Source organism: Coccomyxa subellipsoidea, assembly GCF_000258705.1.
Source record: "Coccomyxa subellipsoidea C-169, whole genome shotgun sequence".
NCBI classification, from domain to species: Eukaryota; Viridiplantae; Chlorophyta; class Trebouxiophyceae; family Coccomyxaceae; genus Coccomyxa; species Coccomyxa subellipsoidea.
In genome coordinates, this window is record NW_005178041.1 from 1308110 (window position 1) to 1328461 (window position 20352).

At 53.4% G+C, this 20352-nt stretch overlaps 7 protein-coding genes across 7 annotated transcripts; 3 read left to right on the forward strand and 4 right to left on the reverse strand.

The window, feature by feature from the left end:
• Positions 1-1143: 1143 nt before the first annotated feature.
• On the reverse strand, positions 1144-6228 carry COCSUDRAFT_59005 (hypothetical protein; the record flags this gene model as incomplete). The annotated part of the gene is made up of 13 exons (XM_005650956.1): positions 1144-1158; positions 1490-1849; positions 1967-2129; positions 2352-2521; positions 2741-2956; positions 3121-3812; positions 3986-4052; positions 4144-4351; positions 4510-4681; positions 4807-5036; positions 5384-5663; positions 5856-6010; positions 6119-6228. The coding sequence occupies 13 exons, from the start codon at positions 6226-6228 to the stop codon at positions 1144-1146; spliced, it is 2838 nt and encodes a 945-aa protein (XP_005651013.1).
• Positions 6229-6878: 650 nt separating this feature from the next.
• On the forward strand, positions 6879-9649 carry COCSUDRAFT_59006 (AP2-domain-containing protein; the record flags this gene model as incomplete). The annotated part of the gene is made up of 10 exons (XM_005650957.1): positions 6879-6917; positions 7324-7481; positions 7614-7689; positions 7781-7903; positions 8007-8107; positions 8439-8496; positions 8606-8705; positions 8828-9067; positions 9208-9359; positions 9599-9649. The coding sequence occupies 10 exons, from the start codon at positions 6879-6881 to the stop codon at positions 9647-9649; spliced, it is 1098 nt and encodes a 365-aa protein (XP_005651014.1).
• Positions 9650-10483: 834 nt separating this feature from the next.
• COCSUDRAFT_32175 (hypothetical protein) lies at positions 10484-12167 on the reverse strand. Its single transcript, XM_005650958.1, has 3 exons — positions 11646-12167; positions 10974-11090; positions 10484-10790 (listed from the first exon to the last, which is right to left on the reverse strand). The coding sequence occupies exons 1-3, from the start codon at positions 12005-12007 to the stop codon at positions 10622-10624; spliced, it is 648 nt and encodes a 215-aa protein (XP_005651015.1). The 5' UTR covers positions 12008-12167; the 3' UTR covers positions 10484-10621.
• A 501-nt stretch (positions 12168-12668) lies between these two features.
• Positions 12669-13989, reverse strand: COCSUDRAFT_59008 (hypothetical protein; the record flags this gene model as incomplete). Its single annotated transcript, XM_005650959.1, has 6 exons — positions 12669-12768; positions 12893-13028; positions 13141-13234; positions 13380-13539; positions 13676-13824; positions 13963-13989. The coding sequence occupies 6 exons, from the start codon at positions 13987-13989 to the stop codon at positions 12669-12671; spliced, it is 666 nt and encodes a 221-aa protein (XP_005651016.1).
• A 1038-nt stretch (positions 13990-15027) lies between these two features.
• On the forward strand, positions 15028-16331 carry COCSUDRAFT_59009 (hypothetical protein; the record flags this gene model as incomplete). The annotated part of the gene is made up of 5 exons (XM_005650960.1): positions 15028-15165; positions 15272-15397; positions 15552-15699; positions 15816-16067; positions 16159-16331. 5 exons carry the CDS (start codon positions 15028-15030, stop codon positions 16329-16331), a joined length of 837 nt encoding a protein of 278 aa, XP_005651017.1.
• A 774-nt stretch (positions 16332-17105) lies between these two features.
• Positions 17106-18590, reverse strand: COCSUDRAFT_39562 (TPR-like protein; the record flags this gene model as incomplete). Its single annotated transcript, XM_005650961.1, has 5 exons — positions 17106-17366; positions 17502-17729; positions 17823-17957; positions 18120-18292; positions 18410-18590. The coding sequence occupies 5 exons, from the start codon at positions 18588-18590 to the stop codon at positions 17106-17108; spliced, it is 978 nt and encodes a 325-aa protein (XP_005651018.1).
• Positions 18591-19427: 837 nt separating this feature from the next.
• On the forward strand, positions 19428-20182 carry COCSUDRAFT_59011 (hypothetical protein; the record flags this gene model as incomplete). The annotated part of the gene is made up of 2 exons (XM_005650962.1): positions 19428-19598; positions 19961-20182. The coding sequence occupies 2 exons, from the start codon at positions 19428-19430 to the stop codon at positions 20180-20182; spliced, it is 393 nt and encodes a 130-aa protein (XP_005651019.1).
• Between the last annotated feature and the right edge of the window lie 170 nt (positions 20183-20352).

Below are 20352 nucleotides of genomic sequence, written 5' to 3' on the forward strand. Positions count from 1 at the left end.
AGCATCTGTGCAGGCAATCAACAGATCTGTGTTTCACAGGTGGCCTTAATGGATCCGCATGATCTGAAGAAGGATGCGGTGGAGGACTCTACTGCTGATGTTGACGCTCTTATGAGTCAACTGCATGCGCTGAACGCACAGATTCCGGAACCTCTATGTTGAGCAAAACCAAGAGCATAACCAGGAGATGCCATTGAGCTCGCCATTGATCTGCACGATCTGGCGTGCAACATCGTCGTGTTGTCGCTTGCAAATGATGCCTCGCGTAGTGCATAAGGACTTGCTGGACTTGATGCCACATGCCGTTTACATTGTCTTGGCAAGCAAGCAAGATATCCATAGTGCTGGTGATTCATCTGTAATTATCTCAACGCATACGCTTGTGTTGGGACCATGAAGCTTTTGATGCCAAACCCACAAGTAATCAAGTATGACCCCCTTCAAAATTGAACGCAAAGATGAGATCTCTCACGGGCCTAAATCACATTTCTGAGGATACCCGTGCATTCATTATTCAGATCAGAGCAAGCTCACCAAAACGATATTGCAATATACGTTGACATGGCAAAGGAATGCAATTTGACATGTGATATTCTTGCTCGTGGGCTGCATTTCAGCTTGGCTGTCACCATGTAGCACCATGTAGGATGTATGTGGGTTAAATTCTCTGGCCTAGGAATTTATCTGGGAGACTGTTGACCTGAGGCATGGGAGAACCATCTCCAAAGCTGCTGACCCTGACTTACCAGCGCCTGAGCTAGCTTCACCTCACCTTCTCAAGGCCAAGCTTGGGCCACCTGTGACTGTACCATCTAGCTAGCTGCGCACTTCCAGAACCAAAAATGCATATGCATGCACATCAAAACCTGAAATGCAAGTATTATTAAATCATCAACATCCAGCGAGATCTGTTAGAGAGATGTACAAGAGTCTATCATTTTACTATTGTTGAGAGTACTGCGGATACCAGCCGCACAACTCGAGTTGTGAGGCCGGTCAGCATCAATATCAGCAGGAGCTTCTCCGCAGGCTGTTGATGTTGATTAAAACAAGGGAGAATGCAAGATAAGAAGGGAATCATAATCTATCCTTTTACGATCCTCCTGTGACAGCACGTTGTTAAATACACTACAGCAGCTGTCTTCATGACCCTGGCAGCTGCAGTGCAACACCAATCAGCACTGCCATTCGGGCTAGCCAAATTGGTGGAAGCCAGCTTCACCTGTCATTTTCGTTTATAAGGCTGATTCCTGAAACTCTAGTGTCCACCAGCCTGAGTCTGCTTGGATATGTATGAAAGTTCCTCAGAAAAGCTCCGTAAAAACGACTATGAGCACACTTTTAATTGAGCCAGCTTGCAGAGTCGTGCAACATTCAGTGGAGACCCCTTGGCTGTTGATACACATGCAGAATTCTCCCTTTTAGCCATGCTCTGAAGTAAAGTGTTAACTGAGAAGCCCTCGGCACGCTCTCCTTCCTTTCTCCTCACAGACCCCTGGCCAGCTGCAAATACTGCAGAGCAGCCAGCCAGCACAGCCTGCCAGCAAGCGTCCCGACTGGTGTCCGCAGCCATCGCTTCAGGGATCAGCTTGCTGAGATACACCTGCCTTGCTCGCTCATCATGCGCACCCAACGCCACCAGGGTGCGCACTGCAACAATTTGCAGAGCAGGGGCCTCCTCAGAAACAGCGCCAGACTTCTGGTCCGCCAAAGGTATTTCTGGAGGGGTTGTGCATGCTAGATTGACCAGCTGCTGCAGCAAGGCTGGGAAGCACTCCCAGCGCTGCAGGAGCCAGGGCGCAGCCGCAGCCATCTCTTGCAGGCAGGAGAGCGGCACAGCCAGCGTTTCCTGCGCAAGTCACCACCCCGTCAAACGCCAGAAACATGATGGCGTCTTGGCATGCAACATTGGACGTTTCTCCAGAGTCATCATCTCGACAATCTGGTTGTAAGGTGAGCTCGGTACCTCAGCACCGGTGCTGCGCTGTGTAATGGAGGCAAGTGCGCAGCGCGCCAAGTTTAGCAGCGCCGCCTGGGATGACCGATGGCTGTCTGCCTCCGCGCGCAGCCGCTTCACCGACATGCGTGCTGCAGTAAGCAGCTCTACCGATGCCGCAGCCCGCCCTCGCCTGGCACATGCATGCGCTCCGTCAGCCACATATCCAAACAAAACCCCACCGCCTTAACCACAATGCCATCAATGACTCACTTCACCGCTCCACTCCCCACTCTTACTCTTGCAAACAAGCTTCAACAGTCGATAAATTCAACTTGCAACCTGTCTGCACACATACATCACCATACTTTGTGTGAGGTATCAAATGCTTAAATATTTATGTGACAGAGCTCACCGCGCCAGCGCATGCGCCATGCCTGCGGCCAGGCCATGTCTGCAGCCCAGATTGTCCAGCACAATCTGGAGGCCGCAGTGTCGCATGCAGCCGTCTCGGCTGTCCAAGGCGCTCAGGAGGCGCTCAGCAGAAGACTCCAGGGACTGCGTTGCCCACGCCTCTTCAGGCACCTGTGTGATTGCACACACTTAGCCGGAAGATCAAAGGAGCTCGGAATCAGCCGACGTGCCCATGCAACATTATTCCTATTTGTGACGCACACCAAGGGGGCAGAGGCAGAGTAAGATCCACGTGACACTTATGATCTTCTCAAACTGCTCTGTCAAGGATTTATTGGGTGAAGCTAAATCAGGTACGATTGAATAGGAAAGCGGCGCGTGGTCTCTCACCTGCTCTGGCTCTGCTCCGGACATCAGCCAGGGCAGCAGGCCTCCTTTCACAGCGGCGACCAGCCGCTGGGAATCCGCGCCGCAAGCTTCATCATGCACCAGCCCTAACAGCGCGTCCAAGACTAATTCGCGCAGGCAGCCCCCCCAACTGCAGCACAAGCACGCCAGGCTGTCTGCTTGCACTGGCAGGCCGTCACCCCGGCAGCTTGCCTGCACCTGCGCAGCACCAGCTATTCTCACCCAAGCCGTTCATAAAGGCCCTCTGCACGATCACCACTAAGGCCCTCTTCACGATCACCACAGCTGAAAACAAAATGCTCCTGTTCACTCCGTAAGCCTGACAAGTGATATTCCACAAAGTTGAGGAAAAAGCCTGGCACCTGCTGGGGCAGCCACAGGGGCAGCAAGCCCGCATGCACCATGCCGGATTCCCCTTCAGCTGCGCCGGCGCATGCACTACAGTAATCCACGCACAGCGGCTGCAGCGCCGACAGCAGCCTGCCCGGGCTGCATTCCTGCAGCAGCGCATTGTCTGCGCCTTTTTCCAAGTCCTTGGCCCCTGGCAGCGTTCGCTCCCCGGCAGCTGGACACAGCAGGATGTGTTGTACCAAGGCCCCCTGCTCCCCGAGGCTGAGCAGGCCCTCAGCTGCAGGCCTGCCACCTGCTGGTGCCATCCTTTTGAGGCTCTGCAGAGCGCTCTCCAAGCTCCCAACAAAGGCCCGCTGCCGAGTCAGGACGGCCGCAGCAGCCAGCTGCCTCACGAGCCCCGCTAGCCTCTGTCCGCTCTCCTGCTGCCAGGTGTCAGCTGCTTGCACAGGGCTGTCTGCTTCAGCTCCGCTGCACAAGTGTCGCAGGTCGGCGGCCATCTCAGAGACAACGCCGCTGGATGAGGTGGTGGCAACAGCGGGTGTCATTGAATCAAAGAGCGCGTCCAGAGTGAGGCTGCCGGTACCCGCGGTGCCCATGCTGAGGACGGCGGCTGTGGCATATTCGGCCACCGCGCGGGGATTTGCCGCCACAGCCGCCTCCAGCATGGGCGCTCTCATGCATGGCTCACAAGCCGCGCTCTCCTCTGAACGCACAGCCACAGTGAACAATTGTGTGCGAGCCAACAAGCAATATTGTGTATTGTGGAGGCAGATGAGACCTCAAGCAGCATTTTTTTACAGAGCTTCAATGCCCAGTGACAATAAGTTGGCTAACCAGCACAAGTACATGGTCCATGCTAATGGGCAGGCACCGCACCTTCTGGCGGAGTGTCTGGCACAGCATCTGTATCCATGTTGTCCAAGTTCAGGGGCTGCCCACCAGCCTGAAATTTATGACAAGAAACCCTCAAGGCAAACAGACACAGAAGATATAGTGCAAATGGCAAGAACCACTTCAAGCTTGGTACTGCTCACCTGGCCCACTTCCTGGAGCAGCGAGTGGACAAGAAAGCTACTGAGGCCCATGAGCGTGGTGGCTGCATCTACAGGCCAGTCCTGCATCCTGCCAGCCCCACGCCATGCTCCCACGAGCAGAACCGTGGCTTTGGCCAACTGAGTGGCCTGTGGCGGCTGCTCACCCTGTGTCAGGGCCAGCAACAGGTCCATGTCTGTGCCGTGCTGCCTGCACCAAGGCACGTCCACATGTGAACACGACATTTACACACCCCTCAGCAGAAGGTGCACATCCTCTCATCATGCCGGCAGGACTGTGGCACACAGGAAATCTTCAGAAAGGCTGAAATTGCATAAGCGTACATGAGGTAGGTACAAAAAGCTCACCTGCAGGCGTGCACAAAGGGCATCCACACGTCGATGGCTGCAGCAGAGCTATCTTTCGCCAGCACACGTGCTGCCCGCCACGCTGCCTCCAACGATTTAGCACTCTGCGGGCCTTCCACCAGCAAAGGCAGCGCCTGATGACCCTGCTCCCTGCACTGGTCCAGCGCCGCCCCTGCACCCAAGAGCACCCTACACTCACCACCCATTATCAAAGCCTCACAAGTGCCTCCATCCAGTATATTCCAAAGAGCTGCAGAGGGCTATGAATGTCCATACTCTGTGGGGAGAGGAGCACACCTGACTGCAGGGCTTCATGGCGGCGCGCCCAGAGGAGGACGGATGATGGCACGCCAGCTGCGCTATCATGCGCTGAGGTGGCATTGCCGCTGATGTGGCCGGCCTCGGCTGCGGAGGTGTCCCCTCCCGCCGCCTGAATCATCTTCTGCAGGTCCACGGCCTCCTTGCGCACCGCGGGCGCTGCCTCTCCGTGCAGCAGCAGCGCCCCAGCAGCCACCCTGCTCGCCTTCCTGCAGCCCACAAGGTACCTCGATACACCTTCCAATTCTACAGCCTTCTACCATACCATCAAGTGCACCGGTTTGTTTGGAACCCTCTGGTCAGTGGTGACCAGATGGCCTCCAGATGGGGCACCCCATCACCGCATGCATAGCAGGGATGCGTAACCTTTCTTCTCTGAGGAGCCTCAGCCAGCGATGTAAGTGTAGACTCAGCTTGCCTGCTGCAAAACTGTGAGCATCCTTGACAGTGTGCGCATGCATGCAAGCATGAGCGATGATGAGCAACTCTGGGCAATCAAGCATGAACAACCTTGGAACTAGTTGTTGTCCAATGGCACAGCAGTGTGATGGCACACCTGAGCAGGGGGCCGTCAGTGTCTCCCAGCAAGAGGCCGTCGGCAATGCGCTCGCGGGCGGCCTGCAGCAGGAAAGCCAGCCAATGCACGCGCTCCCACACATAGCGCCCGTCCAGGCTGGCGCTGGGACGAGGGAACGTCCACAACAGTGCGCCCTCGCCCTGCAGCGTGCACAGCGCGGCCGCCAGGTGGTCCCACCTTGCTGACGCAGCATTTGTCATCTGCGCGTCACGCAGGGACAGCACGTACTGCACCGCCCCCGCCCAGAAGGCCGCCTCCCCTGCTCCACGGATGCTTTCATCACAATATAATATAATAGCCCTTCCTATGCGAGCTTCCTATGACATGCACACAAGGAAGTTCGATAGCGAGACACTACATGATCGTTCTTGTGCAAGATCCAGACATGCACATTGGGAAATATATCGGGAGCGTACTGAACGATGGAGGCAGGAGGGGATCAGGGAATTACCAGGGGTGTGGTTGCGTTGTGCAGCCATGACTTCCTGCGCGAGCTGAAGGGTGGCAGCAATAGCTGCAGGTGCCTCCATGAAGGCCCCAGCTGTGGCCCAGCAGCGTGGCTCGTTGCGCAGGATCGCCCTGAAGTCCACTTCTTGCAGCTGCGGCCTGCGCCCCAGGTACACCGGATCATCTGATGAAGGTGCAGATCGATATGCATATTCATGCACAAGTCCCATTCCTTGCGACTGATGGTCCTGGGAGCAGAAGCCTCACTGTGCTGTGGAAGCGACTCCATCGAGCTCCAGCAGCTGGACAGCTCCATACTCCACGTTGGCTGTGTATGGCTGGTGAGTCCAGGAGTGCTTCAGGCTCGCCCAAGACATCTCGATGAGGTCACCTCAGTACAAAGTAGGAGACCTTGTGGTGTGTGCAGACAAATTAAGCTCTATATGTATCTGTATTGCAGATTTTCCTTGCTTATATCACTGTATTGCTGAGTACAGGGCCTCCTAAGAATTGGCACATCAGTTCATGGCATGCTTATTGTAAAGCTGACACGATGATCCGAAATAGCGCACGTCGCTGGCTATCCACTGTCTCTTAATATTACAGGCAGGTTTCTCACTGGTGATCGCTTGAATCTCTCGGAAAGCTTGGCTCGAGGGTTTGTTTCAGGGCTTCAGGGTTAGCAAGCTTCCACTCCAGCGGAAGCTGGGGAATTTCCGAGGGACGTCGCCTTTGATCCCACTTTTCGAGGCAACCACCCATCTGAATGAAGCTCTAGTCGGTGACAAGAAAGTCTACCATCGTTTGACATTCCTTCACCGATCTGTTAGGTAAGTTGGAGCGAACACTCCAAGGGCAGCACGGTGCACAAACTCCAACGTTCTGGGAAGCGCTTCGCTCGTGCACTGTAAGTACTCTGGCAAGATCAGATGCGTAATATTGTTGAGGCTACATGAATATGATAGATATGTGCAATTCGACACAATCCCCTGACTCTGAACGTGTACTCGTCTTGGTACAGAACAAGATGGAGTACACCGGAACCGACGTGATCGCGCAGGCACACGTGTTCCTGAACGATGAAGACGCAATGTGTCAATTTCTTCATGATGGCATTGATGGGACACGATCAAGCCGTCATCTTGCCACAAGGAAGAAGCGGTTCCTGTCGGAAGGCACGTCCCAGCTCGACAAACCTTGGAATATGTCCGTCCTTGGTTCAAACTTCCCATCAGGCCAGGGATGACGCTAAACAAGATTACATTGCTCATTTACTTTTCAATGCGCAGATACCGAAGATCAGGTGGCATCGCCCACCAATTCTCAAGGCTGGCTGCCGAACAAGCGGAAGGCGGTCGTCACTCATGAGTATCCTGAACCCAAGGTATCGGACCATGCTTGCAATTCTTCTGATGATCATCCCTTTTTCCTCTCAGCTGCACAACATGAAAATCTTTCGTTCTCTCTGACAGGACGAGCCCACCTGGATTTTTAAAGGCACTGGCGAGGTTTTAGCACCCGACAGTGCACCACAGGCGGTTCCAGATGTGTCGTCCCACGCGCCAAGCAACATCGGGCCTGCTGCAATCAAGAAGCGCTCAGGCCGCTGTGCTTCTTCATCAGCCTTCAGGTGCATCCTGTTGTGACATGACCTGCTGCTTGCAGACTTCCCCACACTCCTGCAAGCCCAAAACCTACTCAGATATTCTTTGCTGCCTCTGCTGTGCCTTGCAATTGACTGGAAAATTTGTGCTTGCGACAGGGGAGTGACCCGCCACTCCACCACTGGACGATATGAGGCTCATCTGTGGGACTCATCTTGGAGCCGTCCAAAGACAGTAAGGCTCAATCTCTGCACTTCCAAGTGACACCAAGACAACAGACAGGATCTGCTCAACAGCAGTATCAAAACAGCAAAGTGTGGTGCAGGTGAAGGGTGGGCGCACGCGTGGCAAGCAGGTGTATCTGGGCGGGTGGCTGACTGAACATGAGGCAGCTGAAGCATATGACAAGGCCGCCATCAAGTACTGGGGGCGAGAAGCATCCCTCAATGTGAGAAGCATCCCTGTCTATTCATCACATGTAGTTGAAGCAAATGTCAATGCATGGAAGTATTCTGCAGAAACCCATCAATGACGCAGTCATCCTTGTGCAGTTCACATGGGAGCGATATGAGGGTATGATGGCAGACCTGGATGCCATGACCCGGGAAGAGGTGGTGGCTATGCTAAAGAGGAACAGCACTGGCTTCTCAAGGTATTCTTCACATTCTGTGCTTCTTCTGACAGCTGCTACCAGCTGCTACCTGTTTCAGCAGCTTGTCAGATGCACTTAACCTCGTTTGTTGAGTGACAGGGGCCAGAGCCAGTATCGCGGGGTGACTCGCCACCATCAGCAAGGGCGCTGGGAAGCCAGGATTGGGCGTGTGCGCGGAAATAAATACCTCTACCTGGGAACTTTCAACAGGTGACCAACAGACTTGCAGCATCTTTTGGTAGCACCGTGCATATCCATGACATACAGCCTCTTGCCTGCTTCCCTGCAGACTGCAGCAATACTCAGCACTGAGCCTCTGTGTTGTGAGCAGTGAGGAGGAAGCTGCGCAAGCGTATGACAGGGCTGCTATTCAATACAGAGGCAAGAAGGTGATCTCCGGCTTGTACCCTCAATGCCTGACTTTCAGGCGATTAGTTAAACTTCAGTGGCAGAATTGCAGTGATGGTTGTGAAACCTTAATATCCTGTCTGCTGCCAGGCTGTCACCAATTTTGGACACCGCTCCTATTCCCCAGAGGGTCCCCACCTTGCGCCAACTTCACACTCTACTTCGCAGCAGAAGCCGTCGCAAAGTCGTAGTGAGTCCTTTCATCTGCTGAATGCACGATGCCCCAGCGTTTGGCTCCGGCACTCCAGTACAGTAGCTTTGAACACTTTCAAAAGAACGAATGTATGTTAATCTGGTGATTCTGGCATGCAGGCGTTGTGAAGACCACTCAGCTGGCGCCGAGCACCCCAGCCCAGCCGGATGCATGCTGGGCAGGAGGACCTGCCCAAGAGCTGTGGTCACAGGGGTACGCCAATGCCACTGATGCCATGCTGCAGCAGATCATACTAGACCTGTGGCCCCACGACCTGCCTCAGTCTGGGAAGATGGCAGCTGTGCAGCCCTTGTCTGCCGGATCGGAGGCATCTGCTGAGTCAGCTGTCCCTGAAGCAGGTGAGAAGCCGTCCATCATGCTGCAAAGCTGGGTCTGTCAGGTTCTGCATCGCTGCATAGACCCTCTTCATTTAAATGGAACTGTTATAGCACTGTCCATGCATGCTGGAATTGATAATAGTGAGATATGTTGTCAGCAGGAGTGTGGGAGGCGACCTCGGGGCTGCTATATAGCGGGCCAGAGACACCTCCATTGGAGCGGTTGCCCAGTGGGTGGAACCTGAGGTCCATGGAGCTGACTCCCTTCGAGCCCCAAGCTCTGGACATCTTCAGCATTGTGACCGATGAGCAGGTGAAAACCTGCCCCTTGTACTCAGTAGTACTGCATGTGCGCAGTTTGTGCCTTTTGCTGCTATTAATGCGATGTGGAGTTCCTGCCTACAAGCTTGGGTTGCCTTAAGGGCATTTGAAGACTGCGGCGAGATGGTCTTTCTGGAAAGTAGTAGCGGCAAGCTGATTCGCTTAAGCCTTCGTTGAAGGTGTATTACGGCACACCTGTCAGCTCACTTGTGTCTGAAATTTCTGCTGCAGGCACTAGCGATGGAGCATATTCTGAACGCTGCCAGTCAAGATCTACAATGACCAGTCCACCAGATCTCTCCAGCATCACAAGTGAAAGTGACAGCCATCGGTCAGACAATAGTTACAGAAAATATTTAGACAGAATATTTACAGACAGCACAAGTCTCAAGGGGTCTTTGTGTTCATCGACGCATTGTGTCGAAATAATGATGCTGGGCGGAAGTATATACAACGAGAAACTTTGCATGTGGAAAATCAGAAAAATTTTGGACTTTAGTGTCACCAGGGTCCTACCCTTGCGCAGCAAGCAGTTTCCCTTGCAAGGCAAAACACGCCGTGCAAATCTAAATTCTGAAAATATGCCACCACCACGCACATAAATATCAGCAATCATGTTATCTGTAACATACCCGCCTCCCTAGAAACAGCAGCTGCACATTAAAATGAGACGTGGTCCTGCGGACAACTGTACTCAATGTCTCCCAGTGGAGGATCTTCCAATATGGTCAGCTTTGACGGCACACCAAACCACAGCAGTCCTTCCAGACAGAAGCCTCCAACTGGGAGTCCCAAGACATGGGCCCTATGCATGAGCCCCAATGGGCAACTTATTTATGTACAACAGCTGCAAAATGCACCTACTCATCTATTCCCCAGCACGCAAGAGCGCCCCCCTTCGGAGCACAAGTCATGAAAGTGTATGGCTATTCTTATCTCTGTTTTGTCTAAGGGGGGACTCTGCATGGTGGATCCTGACACATCGCAAACCTTGGAAAGACATACTAAGCCAGCTTCATCTGCAAGAGCTGAGCTTCACAAAACTCAGATTACTTCATTTTGGACTATCGATGGCACTGTACAACCCGCCAGCTACTTTGTGGAGATCGGCCTTGAAATGACATGCATCTGCCAATCCGTATAAATCCCAAGTCCACAGTCCTCAGCAAATTCCACAGTCCTCAGCAAAATCTGGCCCTCACCCACATGCATCCAACTCCATGACATGGCTTTTAGGTCCAACTGCCCGTCAGCTTACTTGGGATCCTTGCTGTGAATGATCTCCTTGAGCACCTGAATCTCCTTCTGCATTGTCTCAATCAGCCGTTTCTGCTCCTCGCACTGTTTGGACAAGGTCTCCTCCCGCTCCTTGAGGGCAGAGATGAGTCCCTTCTGGCGCTCCCGGAAGCGCCGCTGCGCAGCCCTGCCGCAAGAAACAGCGCCCCTGTCAACTCCCCGGCAGTACAAGTGTATAGCCATGCAGATACATGACACAGCCTCAGCTTCCAGTATGAGAAGCAGAAAGGCGAGGACACTTGGGTTCTTCCTTGTGAGTGTGCTGCTGAACAAAGGGACAACAGGCACAGCAAGGAGGAAGTTGCCTCACCGGTTCTTCTCCTTTGCACACTTTGCCACACCGCCTCCTGCCTGGGAGAGGCCTGCCTGGCCGCTGTCACCGGCAGACTGATGCCCAGCGTCCCCTCCAAGGCTCAGGTGGGGCTGCCTGCAACAGACAAACAAAAGACTTGAGACAGCTGGCTGCAGGCAGCCCACCAGATCTGGAGCTGCAGGTGGGTGCTGCGACTTTGCAGCGCTCCCTTAACGAAGAGAAGCAGCATGCAACATTTCTGATCTGATCACCCTTTTTGGTAGTTACATAAAAGCCGTAAACTTTCGTAACCTTTTCGTCATGTTCTCCAACCGCACTCTTTCTGCAGCAGCAGCAACATCGGCCAGGACACCCAAGGCCTAACGGTATCCAGAGGTTATTTCGCATCATTGTAAAGCCCTCTGGCCGTCCGTGGCCGCTTGCACCCTCGTCTGAGAACACCTCCAACACCACCTCCCATGACTAAATCCTCTCAGGAAACTGTTTGCAAATACAGCACGTGCAGAAGAACAGACAACTTAAGGAGCAGCGGAACGCAACAGTGTCACAGAAACAGAAACGTAGGCGATCTCGTTGCAACATCGCGTTCACGAAATCGAACAACGAGAGTGGGGACGCGGCCGAAGCCAGCGGAGCGACACAGACTGCAGGTCTAAACTCCGGACGCACGTTAATTGCAGCAGAGGTAGCAGTGATGCGGTGTCTATCTGCATGGCCTCCTTGGGGGCGCTGGCGCTGGCCGCAGCGTCGCCCTCCGGCTTCCCAGGGAACACTCGTCCAGCAAGCTCCGTGAATGCTGGTGCGCCCTCTGCGCTGCCTTCCCCGCCTTGTGCCTGCGCAGCTGCCCGCAGCCCGGCAATCCCAGCTCGGCCTTCGGCATCCTGGCCCGCAGCTGCTGCCCCGCCGTTTGGCTTGGGAAGAATCGCTGCCAGGATAGGTGCAATCTGTTGCGGGTCCGCACCCGCCAGCGCTGCCAAAAACGGGGCCCAATCGCCAGGATTGGAGCGCTGCTGTTGCTGCTGCTGCATCATCAAAGCCCAGTACGCCAAGGTCGCCGCGGGCGGAGGCTGACCTTCTGATGGCTGGCCTGGATTGTCACGGGCGAGCTGCTGCACAGAGGCTTGTAACTCAGGCGGGATCTGATTCATGGCAAATCAATACTTTCTGGTCCCAAGGACGCTCCCAGACATCACTAGGCTCCTGTGCACCTGGAAAAGTGTGAGTGAGGAAATTCACCTCATCCCTGACTACATTTGCGTGATGAGCACTCCGAAGGCGGCGTTCCTTGTACAGAAGGAACGCCTCCAAAGCTAGAATCTGGAAGGCAACCCTCACACTTGAATCTGCCTCCAACAGCTCGAGCTAAGTGGAGGAAGTGTGCAGCAGATGTCAGCTTAACTGGCCATCAAGTTTACAAAATGATCATACATTTACAGATCTGACGATAGTGAGGACGTGTCCGACACGGGCCCCGGGAGCTCATGATCATTGATCAAGTTTAGTCACAGTCACTGGCACGGTGCCAGCCTGCCAGGCTGGGTGGCCCCGGGGGGTCCTTGAACGCAACTTGTTCGAGTGTCACACTGGCGGCCACACGGTACTGTGTATGCCACATCATGGTGGTCATAACTGAGATCTTGACACTATCATAACGGCGGTCGTTTGCAAGATGGACCCAGACTCAAGCTTGAGTTACATGAAAATATTCGCTAGATCGCAGATCTCTTGCAGGTGCTCAATCAGTTGCACACGGTCCTGCAACACCCTGCTCGCAGCAGCCTTGTCCACGTCCCTGTGCGCCACAGCTGTTGTGACCCTCCAGGCTGTGACCCTGCATGCTCTGCACAATGCTTGTCTGATGCGCATCCAGCGGCTTACCGCATTGCAAAGTAATGCACCATGAAAACTGGGCATACCCTCTCTGCAGTGCCTGCTGTAGCATGTCCCTCTGTTCTTGGGCTTTCTCCAGCATGCTTCGCGTCACCAGTACAAACTCTTCCCTTCCCACATGTTCACCGGCATCGTCGTCATCATCAGAGTCCTCCTCCTCCTCTGTGCAGGCACCAGATGCCATCAGAAGAATGGCTGTCACGCAGAAGTTGGATGCAGTAATGCCATCATGCGTCCACTCGCTGCTCGGCCACTTTTCTGAAGGGGCGCTCACCCTCTGCAAGCATCGCAGCTGCTGCGAACAAATCGGCAGGACCACTCCCTGCCCTTGGTAAATCAAAGGCAAGCTCCATGTAATCCAGTATTTCCTGCAGAGCAGTCATGTGCCCATATCACAATCCTCCGTCCGTTTTTGAATTCGGTTTTAAAACCAATCTATGAAGCAAGCTGCCTGCCAGTGAATATGACCATCAAGTCAGAAGCTCCACTTCAACGGTGGGCAGGTGTGACCACCTCCTGACTCTCATCTGTGTCTTGTGTGGGGTTGGCCAGCACTCGAAGGCAGTCGTCCAGCAGACGCTCAGCAGGCGAGGCAGCATTCCTCTCTGCTATCAGCCTGATGCGTTTCAGGAGCAGCAAGAGCCCCTGAATACCCACCTTGCCCTCACCTGACCTGCAGCAGTCATAGCAAGGATTGCCAGACGGATCGCTGACATATGGCAGCTCCCAATAGGGAAGAACATGGCAATGCACAAGGGCATGCTGGCATGCATGTCAGCTTGCTGTCAGCGCTGGGTAGGACGGCTCACTTGTATGCAGCTTCAATCCTCTTCTCCATTAAGCGGACAGCAGCAAAGTCCAGCTCGGACGCATGCTCTTGCAGGGCCTCCTCAACCTTTTCACCAGCTGTAGCGATGGCAAGAAGAGTTCTGGTCTTCCTCGCTATAGTTTCCTTGTCCTGCACAGAAGATGACCGCCAACGTAAAGCTGTCCGGAGGTGTACTGGTGTGATCACCCCGTGTGCATTGTACCCTTGGGTTGGCACATCGGGTCTGATGAGGTGTGCTCACCAGATTTTGCAGTACTTTGTCCCCACGCTCAAGCACAGGTGGAGAGGGAGCATGGCTGGTTGAGGCTTCACTATTGCTCTGCTGCCGCTGCTGGTCCTGTTCCTGGACAGGCGAGACTGGCTCCGTTCAATGCTTACAAGTAATACTGAGATGGGCTGCTTTATGTGGGCTATTTTTACATTTAAATGCAACTGTGTGTTGCCAAATGAGAGCTGCAGATCTGATCGCTAGAGGCACCATAGATAATCGTATGCACCTCAGTTAGTTCTGAAAAGTCCGCCTCGATGCGTGGGCCCCGTTGTCCAATGCCACTGTTCACGCAAAGTACTGCAGATCTTCGACGTGATGTGCGGCATGTTGCCGAATGGGTGGGACAAAAGGTGGGTGCATGGCCATGTGTGTGTTTAAAGGGGCCGCAAAAAGGCAGTCTTAACGAGGGAGCAAGCATTGCTGGATCGTAATGAAGTTGCACGCAAGATGAATAGTTTGAGGAACTGTCCTTTTTTCTCTGACAGTAAATACACAAATGATGTCATATGCCAAGACATGCATACGTCACACACAATTGTGCTGGACTTCTGAAGCTGGTCGCCAACGATGAGTATCCTCGATTGTAACCTGTGTAGATAATGAGCATATATAAATTATTCTGGGAAGCATATGATGCCCGCTGAGAAGGTTGTCACTTTCTAATGGCGGGTGATCTGAAGAGCTTGGCTTGATGTGGTGGAGGAGAAATGCAGTCGTTCGATCGTACTGCTAGTGTACAGGAACCAGAGGAGAGCGGATGGTTGTGGTCAAGAATTGAGGCAATACCTCATGTTTCTAAAGCAAAACTGCTGCAGCAAGCGGTCAGTATGGATTTGCATATATGTATAGCATCAGAGCTGAACGTCCGGTCAAAGCAGATGTTATGAAGTGCCATACTTTGTGCTCCTATGCCGCCGATTCTCAGAGGGCAAACATTAAGCTTGCAATTTCTTGTCCTCGATGGCTTGCAGGGCCTGAGCAACCTTGAAGGCAGTTGTGCACACCCGCACAAAGTGGAAGACAATGAGTGGGGATTTGCAAGGCTCCCTTCGTTGGACGAGATGTTTGCAGCAGTACAGGAGGGCAAGGAGTCCCCATTCCTCAGCAGGCTCCAGTCCAGCAGGACTTTCAACTCTCCAGACTGCGCTGGCAGCATGGCAGAGGTGTACAGAATAGGCAGACGCCTGGAAGGCCTCAAGGTGTGTGGTCATGGTGGACACCCATGGGGCCCACAGCTGTGGACTTTCAGTGTAGTCTTGCTAGCACTTGAAGCACATGTTTACAGGCCGAAAGTATGTGCTGCAGGGGAGCTCAAGTGTGTCTGACGTTGCATCTGACGAAGCGCTGGAAGACTTGCGAGATTCGCTGAAGGTTGGAATCAAAGCAGTCTGGTCACAGGAGGCTGTCAGGCGAGGAGTGTCTGCTGCCAAGGTGCTTTTTCTCTATACCGTATGTTGGACGTCTGAACAGCGGAGGGCAATACCGATGCTATCATAGCTCAGCGCATGAAGCAGACATGGTAATGCTGTTGACATGCTGTTGATGTACTCAAGGTCCATGCTGTGACACCCCTCATTGGATGCAGGCTGGCGATTATGAAAACGCACACAAGAGCTACGCGCGTGCTTTGGAGCTGGACAGGCGGAATGTAGATGCATGGGTGGCCCGGGGTGCCGCCCATGCGAATGATCAAAATTTCCAGCAGGCTGCTCAGGACTTTAAGACTGCTCTGGGTACGCAACAGGCCCCAGCAAACCTGCAAGGACCATGTCCTTTGATCGTCACAGCTTACTGAGGGTGCAATCATGAATCTTCGCATTTGAGGTTTGGTTGGTGGATGTTCCTGCAGAGATCAAGCCAGATGACGGCAATGCTGCCAAGTATCTTCAGGCCACAAAGGATCGAATGGCCCAGCTGGGCTTGCGCATGCTGGCCCCTTCAGCTCGCACGCCGCCAAAAGCTGCAGACTTGTACAGAGCAGCTGGCTCAGCGGAGAGGCAGCATGCATCTCAATTGCAAGCCCAGCCCGCCTCCGGCTTTAGGGACAATTACATGGACGCTGCCAGGAAGACATTGGAAGACCCTGACAGGCACCAGTCAGGTATGCATGTTGCTGCTATTTCTCTGTGATCATCATGGGAATCAAAAGGCCGGTTGTATGTATGTGAATGGATTATATTCTTCTTTTGCAGGTGTGGGAGGTGAAAACCGGCCAGCACAGGCATCGCCCAGCCAGGATCAGTCGTCAGGCAGGGAAGGCAAGGATGACATGGACCTGCAAGAGGCCCTCAAGATTGTCACAGAGCACTACAGCAGAAGGAACGCTCAGTTTCTATGCCCCATCTGTTGCTGGAAGGCGTGCTGATTGAGTGCCACTGTTTTCTGCGTATTCTGTGAGTCATTTTGCCACAGTGAATTCCTCCCAAGTAGGGCGTATGTGAAAGCCATCTGCCTTTTTCTGTTATCTTTTGTGTGCATGTGCCTGGCGTGGTGCAGGGACAAGAGAGTTGGAAAGAAGGATGCGCATTCTTCAAAGAGAAAACGGTGTGCGCATACCTCTAGATCAGTGTTACGCTCTTGTGCTTCAAGTCTGGACTTTCCATGACGAGCAAGTCAATCTTACAAAGAAGGCTCATAAATTTTGCAAGCATACTGTCTGTGGTAGCCTAGCTGACCCGAGCCACGTTACTCTGCTTGCAGCCAGAAACGGGAGGGAGAGGATGAGCAACAGAGTCACAGCAAGAAAAAAAAGAAGAAGAAAAAGAGAAGGTCAAAAGGCAAGGATGGTGATGATTCATCAGAGGATGCATGAATGTTTACAGCAGACATGAGAGTCGGATGTCAAATCATGTAGAACACCAGTACACAATGTAAGTGGTTCATCACGGTCCTTACATGGCCTCAATCCACATGATGCACTGCGAATTCGAAAACCTGCCTTTCAGCCTCCTTCACCTCATGCTTGCACAGGTACCAACCTTATACTACATCCATCTGGTGGCTTCTAAGTAAGAAATACAAATCAATCGTCTCTATAACTTTCTCTCAGCTAAATCCTGTGCACAAAGACCTGCCAGACTTGATAGATGTTCAGAAATCCAAATAAGCTGAAAATTACCACTGCATCAGAATGGGGTTCCTAGTCCTCGTCCTCCCCTGCAAATGACAGCATTGATTTGTTCTTGACGCCCGCTGCAGCCTGACTGCGTGCTTTCTTCTCTGGGGGACCAGTCCGCTTGCTGCCTGCATGTGGTAGTCCCCCAGGACCCTCTCGCCTCTTGAACTTATGCTGATGAGCCTCAATCGCCTTCCGCTCGTTGATGTGGGCCCTGTGCCTCGCTTCCTGCATTGTGCGATCATCTGGTTCCAACTCTAGTCCCTTTTCATACGCCTCCCTTGCCTGCAGCAGCAGATCAGTCACCCTTTAGTCTAATCAGGGTTGGACATACTGGAAGTTACATGCTTGATCATGAACACAGCAGACAAGATAATATCAGGGACTAGGGAAAAAGAACACGCAGAGATGTGTATCTACCTCTGCCCATTCTTCGAGCCCAAGGTGGGCAGCTCCAGCTCGCGCCCAGCCCTTTGCCCATTTTGGTTTGAGCCTGACAACCATCTTGGCATCATCCAGGGCCTCTGAATAGCGCTTCAAGGCGCTGAGCGCTGCGGCACGATTGCTGTAGTAGATCTCATTGATCTTGTCGAGCCCTATACATTTGCTGAAGTGTCCCACGGCGTCAGCAAACCTGCAGTGCACAGCCTCAAATCATGGATTTTCAAGCAAAGCTTGTGCACTTGAAAAGATGGCATGCGCAGCACCAGGAAGTATATTGTTTGGCAAGCCGGGCAGCACATGCCTCTTTTCTGAGAATGCCTTGTTCCCCAGCTCCTTTGCCGCCTCAGCCTCATTCTTTGCTACATGGCTCGCCAGTTCTGGATACTGCTGCACCAGGCTGGGATCTTGTGCTACCGCTCTCTGCAGCGCATCCTGCTCAATGCCAGAGACACAGAGTAACCGACATGGCGCATGCCACATATACAAGCACATGATGCAGACTTTGGCAATCTCGCACAATTTTGGGCAGTGCCGGAACTCATAAAATTGGGCAGGTAGAAGGAATTGATCTGCATCCAGTGGGGGTGTCCCGACCTGCCTCTCAGCTTCATCGTCTTCCTCACTGTCCCAAGTGTCTGGAGCAGCTTTCTTGGCTGTCAGCTGCTCCTCCGTGCTGTCTTGGGGCTTGCCTAGTAGGTGCATGTGGCCCTGGAGAAACTTGGGAACATGCCTGATGAAATTCACATTGCTGCCGTGCCTACCACCCCCTGCATGGCACCGCTTGCAAGATTTAATGGAGTGAAGGACATGATCATTCACTGCTGTAAAGTAGCGAAATGAAGGTTCCCGCCCAATAGAAGCTACGCCGGTGGCTTCAAGATCACCTGCATCGCCTCCGCCTCCCATGCGTCCACCACTGGCTCCCCCTCTACTGCTGAATCCCATGTGTTCGTCCCTGTCCTGAGACATGCCCGCATCCCCATACTGATCCTCAAAGCCTCCGCCCTCCCCTCTGCCTCCTCTGCCCCCCCCACCCCCTCTGCCCCTTTTACCGCCTCTGCCCATTGGTGATCACCTTCAAGACTGACTGAAACTTCTAAGCGACCTACAATGTCTTCATGTTACTGAAAGATGCTCCTACTCATTTCCTGACTGATGCAGGCATGCAGGTTTTGATGTTCGTGGCGTTGGTGTTGATCCACGCCAATCAAAGGCTATTTTTATATATAGCCTCTGAGATCACTTTTTCAGGGTGAAATTTCCTTGACAAGCACAAACGGTGGTACTGAGCTTAGTTTGGTCCAGGATTTCGAAAATTCAGAAGACAAAAATTCTTGAGGCAAGACCCGACCTTCTTCCTGCACTCTTCTCCTGATGTCAACACTGTCGCTCAGGAGTCCTGACGTCACGCCGGGAGTGCGGCACGTGCGTGGAATTCTTGATTCCCGGGCTGAGCTGCAATTTTAGCAATAATTCATCAGGATGATGGTTAAGGGAATGACAATGAAGCTTTATGATGGGGGTTGATGCAGCTGATCAGCCTTTGTGTCCTCTCCCATCTGACCACCAGATCAGAAGCAATTCATTCGCCAGCGATCCTATGAAGCAATATCCTGTTAGGAGCAAAATCCAGGAGCATGCCAATATCCTGCAGGCTTGGAGTGGTCCAGGGATGTGTGTTGACATCAGACAACGAGATGGGTCCATTCGTATTCCATCCCCATCAAGCGATCTCTGGTGGTAAACAAGAGCCCTCACTGGATTCAGCTGTGCCATTGCGCTCCTTGAGGCTTGTGGAAAACAGTAGAGGTTATGATGACGTGTGACTGAGGCTTCAAAGTTTGAAGTCGTTCGTCACTTTACAGGGATGCATAAATGTGCAGAATGTGCTGCAGATGAATGATGGCATCTGCTGTGGGAGAGGGCAGCGGCGCAACAGCTGTGGAAGCATGCGCTTGGCCGCAGCCAGCAGCAGCCATCCCACGCATGAGGGTCCTGACTACGGGGGCAGACTTCCGCCTATGCCGCCTCTTGCGATCTGGACTGACAAGGATGGGCAGCCAGAATCTCAACGTGAAAAGGTACAGACATCGACATTCTGGGCACCAGCAGTTAATTACAGCTGGGTTGAAATGTGGCTGCTTGCCTCTTCTCGCTTTGGCAGGGACTTTGTGCAACCTGCTCTGCATGCTCAAGGGCTTCTATCGCACTGTGTAAAGGTTTTGTGGGAGGCGAGGGACATAATTCTCATTCTTCATGCCGCAAATCAGATCATCAATGGTCCATCTGTGACGGAGGCCATGCTTTGTGCTGGTTAGCCCGTGGGGCAGGGAAACGATGGGGCACCTCTGACTCAACGTATGGGGGAGGCCAGTCGGTGTACGAGGTTGAGGAAGGCTGGTGCAGTGTCAACCCCGACGGAGGCCGCTGTGCAGGCCAGTAGGAATGTGGAGCAGGGCGCGGATGGATGGCGGTCGCATGCAATTCAGGCCAGCGCGCATGCCGGTCAGGGTGTGGGACAAGAAGAGGGACAGCCATTAAGTCAAGCCAGTGAGGCAGCCAGGGACGACGTTAGGTGGGCAGCTTGTGGCTTTGAGCAGGGCTGGGACTGCTCGGGGCCGCCCATGAGCCAGGCCATCCAGGAAGCTAAGCAGTAATTTGGGCAAGGGTCCAGAGAGGCCCGCCGCTCTGGACATGGGAAGGAAGCCTTGAGGCCGCCTCTGCCTCAGGCCAGGAGGGATGATAGGAAGGGCGTTGCACGTGCCCTCCTCTGCATCGGACAGGGGGAGGATTGCTCGGGGCCGCCTCTGACTCAGGCCATTGAGGA

Bases quoted from the DNA above. Each gene is read 5' to 3' on its own strand.
- COCSUDRAFT_32175 (XM_005650958.1), bottom strand. From the start codon at position 12,007: ATGATGCAGCAGCAGCAACAGCAGCGCTCCAATCCTGGCGATTGGGCC. The intron at 11,091-11,645 runs GTGCGTCCGGAG...TGTCTGTTGCAG, and splicing joins CTACCTCTGCTGCAATTAAC to GCAGCCCCACCTGAGCCTTG. The intron at 10,791-10,973 runs GTGAGGCAACTT...TTCTTGCGGCAG, and splicing joins TGTGCAAAGGAGAAGAACCG to GGCTGCGCAGCGGCGCTTCC.